Source organism: Quercus robur, chromosome 12, assembly GCF_932294415.1.
Source record: "Quercus robur chromosome 12, dhQueRobu3.1, whole genome shotgun sequence".
NCBI lineage: Eukaryota > Viridiplantae > Streptophyta > Magnoliopsida > Fagales > Fagaceae > Quercus > Quercus robur.
Window position 1 is genome coordinate 17,871,191 of NC_065545.1, and position 12,065 is coordinate 17,883,255.

General features: G+C 39.1%; 3 protein-coding genes across 4 annotated transcripts in view; 2 read left to right on the plus strand and 1 right to left on the minus strand.

The window, feature by feature from the left end:
* LOC126710304 (transcription termination factor MTERF9, chloroplastic-like) overlaps window positions 1-12,065 on the plus strand; it is a 32,305-nt gene that overhangs the window by 6,444 nt on the left and 13,796 nt on the right. The gene's annotated exons all lie outside the window — the stretch shown is intronic.
* Window positions 1-12,065, minus strand: part of LOC126710306 (uncharacterized) — a 31,017-nt gene that overhangs the window by 1,320 nt on the left and 17,632 nt on the right. The window lies entirely within an intron of this gene.
* Window positions 51-4,031, plus strand: LOC126710307 (transcription termination factor MTERF4, chloroplastic-like). Its single transcript, XM_050410715.1, has 2 exons — window positions 51-1,612; window positions 3,433-4,031. Exons 1-2 carry the CDS (start codon window positions 449-451, stop codon window positions 3,436-3,438), a joined length of 1,170 nt encoding a protein of 389 aa, XP_050266672.1. The 5' UTR covers window positions 51-448; the 3' UTR covers window positions 3,439-4,031.

The following is a 12,065-nucleotide window of genomic DNA, read 5'->3' on the forward strand; positions in this document are numbered from 1 at the left end:
TGGCTATGTAAGCTTCAACTATAGGAAGAACCTCTTCCAGATATTGATGGAGAACAGCTTCAATTTGATAACAAAGGTTGTATCTTGCTTCGTTGGCCACCCCTTATGACAGTGACTAGAGAAGCCTCAGGCACACAAAAAGTTCAAAACCCTGAAACTGAGCTAAACAAAGAACTGTAAAATAAACGGCACAAAACATTTATACTTTATTATATAGTTCATTTAAACGACACACCCTTTACACATAAACGACACATAACGTTTATATACCCTGTTCCCAAACCCTTCCTGCCCAAAATATTCTCTCTTTTTCTCAATCAGTTCTGGGATTTATATACCCATGAAGCATAATGCATAGCTCAGTGGCCATCAGTCCCGAAGGATTAATCAGACAATCAAACTCGCCCAGTTGAAGCTGATTCAGGCAAACTCGGTGAGTGAGTCAATTATGTTTGCTTTTCTCTCTTCAAGACAGCTACTTTTTATCGCACATAGGAATAGGAGGACCCAATTTCAATTGGGTCTTCTTCAGAAAACTGCTTTCTTTAGCATCAAATCATTTTCTTTAGCTCAAAGACATTCTTTTACAGTGTCTTATCTCATAAACTCATGTGGGTTCTCACCAAAATCTGCTCTTTTAGCATCCCAAAAGGTACACTTTGAAAACCCGGATAAACCAGATTCAGTGCTTAATCTTCTCAAACAGAATGGATTCAACGATACCCACATTACAAAACTTATCAGGCAATTCCCACAGTTTCTTTTATTTAATCCTAAGAATACCCTTTTGCCCAAAATTGAGTTTTTCCGTTCAATAGGGATTTCAACCTCTGACCTCCCTAGAATCCTCAGTACAAGCCCTGACCTACTGAAAAGGAGCTTGAAGAACCATCTTATTCCTTGCTATGATATCCTCAAGAGTTTGCTTGTTGAGAATGAGAAGGTCATTAAAACTTTGAGGCGCTCGCATTGGTCTTTACAATACATAACTATCAGTATTGTTCCAAATGTTGAACTTCTGAGAGAAGTTGGAGTTCCTCAATCCAACATCTCTTTCTTGGTGACTACTTGTCCCTTTGTAGCATCCATCCAACCTAGTAAGTTGGTAAAAGCTATCCAGGAGGTTAAGGAAATGGGTATTGATCCTTCTAAAATTGTGTTTGTGCAAGCAATCGTTGTTGTTTTGACATTAAAAAAACCAATGTGGGAATATAAATTTGAGATTTTCAAGAGGTGGGGTTGGTCTAAGGAGGATACTGTCCTAGCATTTAAAAAGGATCCAAATTTTATGCGATTATCAGTGAAGAATATCATGAAAACAATGAATTTCCTTGTGAATAAATTGGGACGGCCATCAGCAGATATTGCTAGAAATCCTGTGGTTCTGCATTTAAGCTTGGAGAAGAGGATTATCCCTAGGTGTTCGGTAATTCAAATTTTGGTAGCCAATGATTTGGTCAAGGATGGTTTAAGCTTTTCATCTTTCTTATTAGTGAATGAGAAGTCGTTTTTGGAGAAGTATGTGAGCAAATTTCAGGACATTGCTCCTCAATTGTTGAGTTTGTATCAAAATAAGATGGATCTTCTGGATGTAGAAATTCAATTTGAGAAGGTAGGAGAGACTAAACAGTTGTAACATTTTTTTTTCAATATAATGTTATAACATTTTGTTTTTACTATAATGTTATTCTTGACGTTGATAATCATAGTTGCTCTTTTTTGTATTTATTAGATATTGGATTTGCATTAACCCATAGTATTTTTTACATATCTAGGTACTTTCCAAAACAACAACCTGAATTATTATGCTTTTACACATGTTGACAAATTTTCAAACAAAAGTCAGCAACTCAGAAAAAAGGACCCTAGAATTAGGAGTCTTCTTATTAGATGGGACATTAGTAACTTAGATGGCTTTGGTTTAGCTTCCAACTTTATTAAGTGCTTAATTTGTTTTGTACTATGTACTTAAGGCTGTACCATATGCATTCACCTAGCAATGTCATCTAATTTTCCTACATCACATCTATTGCAAGATTTCAAATAAAGGGAGTCTTTCGACAATTTTGTTCTCTTAACAATTCACTCACTTACTCTAAAGCAGATTGAGCTAAAAGCCTAAAAGTAGTATTCTCGAATTGGGAACTCATGGATCTGGCTTCTATTTTTCCTTTATATTTAAAATTCAACTTTAGTTTATGTGACCCAAAACTCTGTTGTCATAATTTACTATGTTTGGTACATCTTTAAGCATGTTGATTTGCATTATCAATGTTTATGGCTGTGAATTGTGTGGATGTTCAGTATTTTAAGTTTTCTAGTGTGATCACAGACTCATCTGTCATAGGTATACTTCATTACCACTGTCTAGTCTTGAATCACTGAATTTGTATGTACTGTCCTTTGAGTTTTGTATAATTTCTTGTTTAGCATGCTTTGGTGCTAACTTGTCAAGTGTTGTCAGTTAGACTTGGAGGCAAATCAAAATTTTCTTACCTTAATATTTTCTGAAATGCACTGACAATCTTAAGGTGAATATATTTTTGATGATGGTTGAAAACACTTATATGCTACATGCTACATATGTTGCCCCCGCAGCTCCAACCCACGCTCTCCCCTTCCTGCCTCAAGCACTTAGTACTCGAGAGTTGATACAAGAAATTTCAACTCACCCAATAATAAATGAAATTGGTGCTAAATTCTCTATAGTTTTATTTATTTCAATTTGATCATTGTGAGGTGGAGGATTTGAACCTTTAAGGGCGTGGAAGTCTCTTTTTAATTTTTTAAATTTTTTTGAGAAAGGTATGGAAGTCTCTATTGAAAACATGAAGAGGTGCTAGTTAAACTGATTGGTCTATTGTTATCTCTTTATGAACACTATTATAAAATAATACAACAAAACATTTGATTATATATAAGCATTTTCTTTCAATTATAATGTAACAAAATAGGGCATAGTCTTTTTAATTTTTAATTTAAATTCCAAGTTTTGCCTATGTAATGTAAATATAATCTAGTTATTTTGAGTTTTTCAACAAACAAAAAAAAAAAAAAAAAAAAAAAAACTCTAGTTGTTTTGTGAATAATACATTTTTCCTTTTTAGGAGAAAAAAATCAGAGGAAAATTTGCCACCCCTAATCTTTTTTCAAATCCTTGTTTATGAAAGTTAGGTGAATATATGTTGTGGATTGAGTTATTTGGTTAAGTCCCTAATTTATATCTTTATTATGCGATTGAATGATAGGATACATGAGCTTGTTCATATTATTATTATATCTTATGAGATTAATTTAGGTTGTATGGGATAAGTGCCTAATATCTTTCTACTTGGAGATTTAATATTGACCTTAGTCAATGAGATGTATGTTAGGTCCTATTGATATACTTTTCTTTTCTATTTTTAAATATTTTTATTATTGATTCTGTAGGGTTGATGGGCCTAGTAGTATATATTGGGCCTGGGGCCCGGTCCGAGGATGCCTAGTAGTCCGAGGATGGGTAAACATTATTATGGAGGATGGCATTAATAAATAAAAGAAGGGATCTAGCCATGATGGTCCGAGAAGGTGGTCCGAGGAGGGATGCTTCCTTGGCTAAGCAAAGTAGGGGTCAGAGGGTACGGTTTGCCATCCAGATCAACGTTCTAGGAATTTCTATTGATAAGGATGCATGTCATGGAAGCATGGGGGCTATGAAATATCTAAGAGAAAATTGTTGCCATTGCATTAAATGCTCGGTAACTAACTCTCTGGCCGCATTAATAAGGAAGTGATACCTAAACAGTAATTTTCAGCTTTACACTCCCTGAAGACTTCAGGAAAGTGCTGATAGGACAATGATCAACACCAACAATCTAATCTACACGTGGAGGGTAGAGATGAAAGGAGGAAGATAATATAAAATAGAAAGAAGACTCTAAGGAAAGGGGATCGGAAAATTGAGAGAAAAACATTGTAGCAACAAGAACTGTGCTTGTAACCAAATTCAAGAAATATATACAAGAACTGATCTCTTCGGATTGTGCCGAGTACAATTTTCTTTAGATAAAACTAGTCTATCTTTATTTATTGTGATCTGGATCCATTATAATTGTTGTCCAACTTATTAGAGCTTAGTTTTCGAACACACTCTCTACAAATTCATTGTATTGGGCTCTTTGGGCCTAAATCCTTTTACCTTTTAGGCTTAGGAACCAAATTGTGTCCTTACAATTGGTGTCGTTTGTGGGAAATTCTTGTATTGTAGTGAGTTTAACGTTCAATTATGGTAGGTTTAGGCCCGAATCGGGAGGAATCCATGGGGTCCCAACGTCAAGATCATTTTCTCAATCTTAAGCGAAGAAGGGACTGGAAAGTTAGTGTGCATACCACACATACTGGCAAGAGCCAATCTTAAAGTGGGAGCTATGTCTCTCATGAGGAGAATACCAGAGCCATGCAACTGGAGATTGATCATTTGAGAAGGAGGTTGCGCCACGAGTGATGAAGATAGACTCCTTCCAATTCTAATTTTTCTTCTTCTGACGATGATGGAGATGTTAGTTACAAGCCCAGATCAAGAACTCTCCCCAATGAGTCTTTCTCGTGTGATGAGGATAGCCATCATGAGCATAGAAATAAGAGCTCATCTGGCAAAGGCCTGGGAAATGACGCTATAAGCAAGGCGTTGAACCAAATTTTCAGATCACCTTTCACATGCAGAATCGAAGAAGGAAGACTTCCTCGGCGGTTCACTTAGCCAACGTTCACCACGTACAATGGTTGAACAGACCTTGTAGAGCATGTGAGCCACTTCAACAAGAGAATGGCTATGCATTCCAAGAATGAAGCCTTCATGTGCAAGGTATTCCCATCTAGTTTGGGGCCTGTGGCAATGAGGTAGATTGATGGCCTAGGAGCCAGTTCTATTGGTTCATTTAAGGAACTCACTTGAGCATTTGGATCTCGCTTTATCAAGTGCAGTAGGGTTCCTCGGCTCTTGGACTCCCTATTGTCTATAACCATGCAAGAAGGGGAGACCCTGAAAACATACTCGAACAGATATTGGGAGATGTTCAATGAGATTAATGAAGACTTTGATGATGTGGCCATAAAGACTTTCAAGATCGGCCTACTTGCCGAGCATAATATAAGAAAGTCATTGCCCAAGAAACCTGTAAGGAATGTGCGTCAGCTCATAAACCGTATTAACGAGTACAAACAAGTTGAGGAAGACTAACAGCTGGGAAAAGGGAAGGCTAAGGTTATCCCTCAAGATAGGAGGGATTTCAGGTCGGACAGATACAACAATAATCGGCCCCGAAGAGATTTTGCTGGACAATTTGAACCTACTACTACTCAGGTGGTCAGCACGATATTCCGAGAGCCAGTGCATCAAGTTTTAGAAAAAATTAAAAATGAGCCATACTTTAAATGACCAAACAAGATGGGAGGAAACCTTATGAAACACAATCAAAGTCTTCATTGCCAATATCACCAGGAGCGAAGGCACACCACAGAAGATTGCAAAATCTTGTGGAATCATCTGAAGCAGTTGGTTGGAGAAGGGAGGTTAAAGTAATTTTTACATTAGCCAAGTGGGTACGAGGGCCAGTCAGGATTGGGACCTCGGAGAGGTGCTTCTTCGAGAGCCCCTTTAGGCACGATTAATGTTATTTTTGCTGCTCTAGGGAGGACTAGCTCTCACCCCTCTAGGGTGATGTCTGTAGTTCGATCGCTTGCCGATGACTCCAACTTTGAGCCAAAGAGGGCTATGATAGAGATCTGACCAGCATTGAGTTTCTCGGATGAGAACAAAGTTGGCACCATATAGCCACATAATGATGCCCTAGTTGTCACCCTCAGGATAGGAGGGTATGATGTGAAGAGGGTGTTGGTGGATCAGGGTAGTGAGGTAGAAATTATGTACTCTGATTTGTACAAGGGGCTAAACTTGAAACCTGAGGATTTAACAGGTTATGATTCACCTTTGTTGGGCTTTGATGGGAAGGTTGTTATTCCAAAGGGCCAGATTAGACTACCCATGTAGACAGGTTCAGAGGTGGTGGAGGTGGACTTCATTGTGGTGGATGCTTACTCTCCCTACACTACCATTGTAGCAAGACCTTGGCTTCATGCCTTAGAAACTGTTTCTTCCACTCTCCACTTGAAAGTGAAATATCCATCCGGGGATCAGGTTAAGGAACTGGTTGGGAGACAATTCATGGCTAGGTAATGCTTGGTGGTTGCAATTATGCATCAGCCTGAAGCTGGATCCTCGGTCCCTGTTGATAAGGGTTTATAGCAATCAAGAACTCCGGTGTTACCCATGGATGAGACATCAGAAGGGGCGAAGTGTGAGGAGTAAGAGAAGATTGCCGTAGATGATGATTCGAAAAAGTTCTTTTAGGTCGGAGCTCAACTGTCTTCTCGAGAGAAGGAAGAGCTGATAGTGTTTCTTAAGAGGAATATTGACGTGTTCGCATGGAGTGCTTACAAATCTCCTAGAGTGGATTTGAACTTCATTTGCCATCATTTGAATGTCAAACCATCCGTCATCCCCAAAAAGCAACCACCTCAACACTCATCTAAGGACCATTCCAATGCTGTCAAGGACGAGGTAATCAAATTTAAGCAGGTCGGGGCTATTAAAGAGGTGTTTTACCCTGAGTGGCTAGCCAATACTGTGGTGGTGAAAAAGAAGAATGGGAAGTGGCGAGTATATGTGAACTTCACAGATTTGAACAAGGCCTGTCCAAAAGACCTTTTCCCCATGCATCAGATAGACTAGCTAGTGGATGCAACTGTAGGCCATCCTCAAATGAGCTTTTTGGATGCATTCCAGGGATACCACCAAATACCACTGGCTCTGGGTGATCAAGAGAAGACAGCTTTTGTCACTCCTACTGGAAATTATCACTACAAAGTGATGCCTTTTGGATTGAAGAATGCAGGGTCTACCTATCAGAGGATGATGACCAGGATATTTAAGCCACAATTAAGCAAAAATATTGAGGTTTATATAGATGATATGGTGGTGAAGTGTAAAGTGGTGTTCGAGCACGTGGGAGACCTTGAGAATATTTTTGAGATACTGACGAAACACAAACTGCGCCTCAATGCTTCCAAGTGCTCATTTGGCGTGGGGTCAGGGAAATTTCTAGGCAATATGGTCACTCATCATGGAATTGAGGTCAACCTTGATCAGGTTAAGGCAATTAACAGTTTGCAGTCACCTCGGAATCCTAAAGAAGCTCAGAAACTAATAGGAATGACTATTACCTTGAACCGATTTATCTCTCGGTCGGCGGACAGGTGCAGACCTTTCTTCCGGTTGTTGAATAAATAGAAGGGATTTGAGTGGACCAAAGAGTGCGCATTGGCTTTCCAGCAGCTTAAGGAATATCTTTCTCGACCACCTGTTATGTCCAGGCCTGAGGTGGATGAGGTCTTGTTTACTTACATTGCTGTGGCTTCCCATGCCGTGAGCTTGGTGTTGATACGGGTTGACAATGGTGTGCAGAGGCCAGTTTATTATATAAGCAAGTCGTTGCATGAAGCAGAAGTTCATTATTTACCATTGGAGAAGGCCATTTTAGCAGTAGTACACGCTACACGTAAACTCCCTCACTAATTCCAATCCCACACAATTGTTGTTTTGACCCAACTTCTACTTCGATCACTACTTCGGAGTGCTGATTACACGGGAAGGATTGCCAAGTGGAGTACGATCCTAGGGGCTTTTGATATCAAGCATATGCTTCGCACCTCTATTAAGGGCCAGGTCCTCGCAGATTTGCTAGCCGAGTTTGCTGAACCCTCAATAGAAGAGGAGATAGAGAAGCAAGACATGGATGGAAAATCAATTAGCATGGTTTTCTTGCAAGAGCTAGGAATGGCAACGGGTCGGGTTCGGGCTGGGTTTCTTTATGCCCGGACTTGACCCGCAAGCCTAAACTCGTTACCTGAACCCGACCCGTTTAATAAATGGGGTTTTTTTTTTCCAACCCCAAACCCGCCTCGCCCGGCCCCATGGGCTCCACAGGCCCCATTCCGTCTTGCCCAGCCCCAAATCACAACATAAACACAAACACAGATATCAAAAACACAAGTTTCAGATCTATGAATTTCCCTTTCAAAATCACAAACACAAATACAAATCCTAACATAAACATAATCACAAATTTCACAAACACAAAATTTTTAGATTTTATCTTTCAAAATCACAATCACAAACACAAATCCTAACACAAACACAAACACAGATTTCACAAACACAAAAATTTCAGATTTTCCCTTTCAAAATCACAAACACAAAAACAGAAACCCTAACACAAACACAAAAATAGAAATCACAAACATAAAAATTTCAAATTTATGATTTTCCTTTTCAAAATAAAAAACACAAACACAAACACAGAAATCACAAACACAAACAAGGAAAAAAAACAATGAAAGATGAAATGAACGAAAGAAGAAAAAAGAAAAATCACGGGCGTGAGGCTGAACGAACAGAGCCGACATCGTGAGGTTGAACGAGGCCATGGGGCCGTGAGGTTGAGCGAGGCTGTGAGAGCTTGAGAGAGAGAGGTGCTGCTGAGATTGAGATTTGAGAGCTTGAGAGAAAGAGAGAAAGAGGGGGGATGGTTGAGTGAGAGGAAAAATGAAATGAGTTAGGGTAGGGTTGGTTTATAACTATATATATATAAGGGTATTTAAGTAATTTCTTATTTCTTATGTAACCGGGTCGGGTTGGGTTGGGTTGGGGTTCGGGTCGAGTCGAGTTCAGGTTTGGGCCGGGTTTTTGTAAAAATCCAGAGCCAACCCGGACCCAGTTCGAGTTTTGTTTTAAAAAAAAAAAAAAAAAAAAAAAAAAACCCAAACTCGACCTTATTCTTTATCGGGCCAGGTAAAATTCAGCCCATTAAGGTCGAGTCGGGCTGGGTACTTGCGGATCGGGCATAAATTGCCATCCTTAGTAAGAGCTTTTATCTTGGAGGGTATACGTTGATGATGCAGCGAATCAAAGAGAATCTGGAGTGAGGCTAGTTTTAATATCTCCAAAGAAGATCACTATTGAGAAATCCTTAAGATTGGGTTTCTTGGCTACTAATAATGAGGCTGAATATGAGGCTCTATTGGTGGGGATGGCCATGGTTCAGAAGATGAGAGAAAGAACAGTGGAGATATTCTTAGATTCAAGGTTGGTGGTAGGCCAAGTAAAGGGAGAGTTAGAGGCCAGAGATGTGAGAATGCAAGAATATTTAAATCAAGTTAGACATTTACAATCAGGGTTTGAGTATTTCAACTTACTACAAATCCCTAGAAGTGGAAACACACATGCTGATTCTCTAGCCACTCTTGTAACCTCCTCGATACAGGGCTTACCTCAGGTTATCTTTGTTAAAAACTTGTGCAAACCTGCAAAGATAAAGAGAGAGATGGTCCATATTCATCAGATTAGAGTGGGAACTGGCTAGATGGACTCTATAGTGCTATTCCTTAAGGAGGGTGTCTTGCTCGAGGGGAAGTCCGAAGCTGACAAAGTGCGAAGAAAGGCTCTTCGGTTTTGGCTGTCTGAGGACCAAAAGTTGTACAAACGCTATTTTTCTGGGCCATATTTACTATGCATACACCTTAAGGCATCAGAGCTACTCCTAAAGGAGTTACATGAAGGGATTCATGGAAGCTACACTGGAGGCAAATCCCTATTTCACAGAGCCCTCACTCAGGGGTATTGGTGGCCGAACATGCAGAAGGAAGCACAAGAGTACGTGAAGAAGTATGACCAATGCCAAAGATTTGCCCCAAACATTCACCAACCAGGGGGCGTCCTTAATCCTTTGTCCAGCCTTTGACCTTTTGCTCATTAGGGCTTGGATATTGTATGGCCATTCCCTAAGGCAATAGGGAATAAGAGATGGTTGCTTGTCGACACGGATTACTTCACCAAGTGGGTTGAAGCTGAACCATTGGCAAATATCAGGGATGTGGATGCCAAGAGATTTGTTTGGGAAAATACTGTCACCCGGTTTGGGATCCCTTATACCCTTATTTCAGACAATGGGCTTTAGCTTGACAGCAAGGCCTTTAGGAGGTATTGTAGTGCCTTGGGCGTTACAAATAGGTATTCCACCCTGGCTTATCTATGGGTGTGTGCGGTTTGGTAGGGGGGTTTTTTTCCAAATTTATTATCGAATCGATAGAGATCGATTTTTTCATAATTGGAACCGATGCACACCGCCTAGGGTCGGTTCTTTGACCTATAGCGGTGTGGTTTTTGCAGTACGGTTTAGTCGGTTTGAAATATTAAAAAAAAAAAAACTGTTTTTTTTTTAATTAAAAAAAAAAAATTGGGCTTTCAAGCCCAATATCAATATATCAACGTGTTCAAGATTTCATGTTACTTATAAATTATTATAGTTAACACTTAACAAGACATAAATGATAGAGATAAACCTCCATAAAAATATTTAAGCAACCCATTCATATCCAATAAAAATTTGAAGTTATTTCATTCATAACATTTTACTTTATATTCTATCAATTCTAATATGTCATGTGTCTTTCTTTTTTTTTTTTCTTTTTTTCTTTATAAATTTATAGTTACTTTAAGAGGATAAAAATGTATATAACTTTTTAGAGTGAATGAAAAATAAAAAATTAAGGAGATCTGACAAACTGCAATAGATGAAACATGAACAACAAAGGCTAATTTAGACTTATTCTTCTACATGCAGTTATGTGGATAACAATTGAAAGTTGAAACTGTCTGCACCCCCCAAATAAAACCACAAATTCAGCTAATTAAGTGGGTCATTTTAATTTTTAACATTTCTTTGTTAGGTCTATTAGACACTTAATATTTTTAACACTTAATATCTATTAGACACTTAATATTTGCTGGGTCCATTTAACTCTATTAGACACATTGGGCCAACAACGTGTTTTCTTATAAAAGTTAAAACAATGTACAATACAAAGCTTGTAGCATGTAAGTAAAATAACAAGAAACAGTGAAACACAAACCTAGGACAACAAGAAAGTAGAAACATAAACGTGACAGGCCTATGTAAAGCAAACATTCACAAAGAAACATAAACCCAGCATGTAAACATTGTAAAGTTTGTACTACAAACAACCAAAAAAATAACCCAAGACACAAAGATGGCTTACTGGTGGGTAGTGACTATGGGCGCCTGTGAGAGGCGAGAGCAAGAAAGAGAGTTAAGTCTTATGAGAGAGAAATAGAGTGTATTTATAGTGAGGGAAATCTGAAAACCTAGAACCAATTCAACCAAACGGTGCCGTTTTGTGTTTTTATTTATTTATTTTTTTTTTTAATAATAATACACAATTCAACGTCGTTTAGTAAAAAAAAAAATTTAAAATCCATACTTAGTAAAACTACGCCGTATCCAAAGGTTGAAAAACTAATAAACGATTTGCATATATCGGTTCGGTTCGACACCTCATCGGTGAGGGATTGCAACTCCGACGATTGCACTGCACCGGCGTCGGATGTCCCTTTGAGTTTCGATCACCGGCGTCGGCCCCGTTGGTCAGTTGCAAATGCAATGCGGGAAGGTCGGTGCCGGTCAGTAAGGTTGGCTTCGGTTTCCTTTTGCACAGTCCTAGGCTTATCTACAAGGGAATGGACAGGCCGATGCTGTCAATAAGGTGATAGTGAATGGACTCAAGAAGAGGCTGGATGATGCAAAAGGAAAATTGGTGGAAAAGTTGCCACACGTCCTTTGGACATATCAGACTACACCTCATAGGTCAACAAAGGAGACCCCCTTTTCAATGATTTATGGAGCCAAAGTAGTGATTCCTCTAGAGATCGGATTCCCAACACTGAAGACGAGTTCTTTCACTCTGGCAACAATGATGGGCTGCTAGAGAAGAGTTTAGATTTGATTGAAAAGCGAAGAGAAAATGTCATTATTCAATTGGCATATTATCAACATAAGCTCAAGCAAGGATACAATGCCAATGTGCGGTTAAGGCCATTAGTGCCTGGAGACTTGCTATTGAGGAAGGTTTTGGGTATTGCAAAGAACCCAGTATGGGGAAAGTAAGGG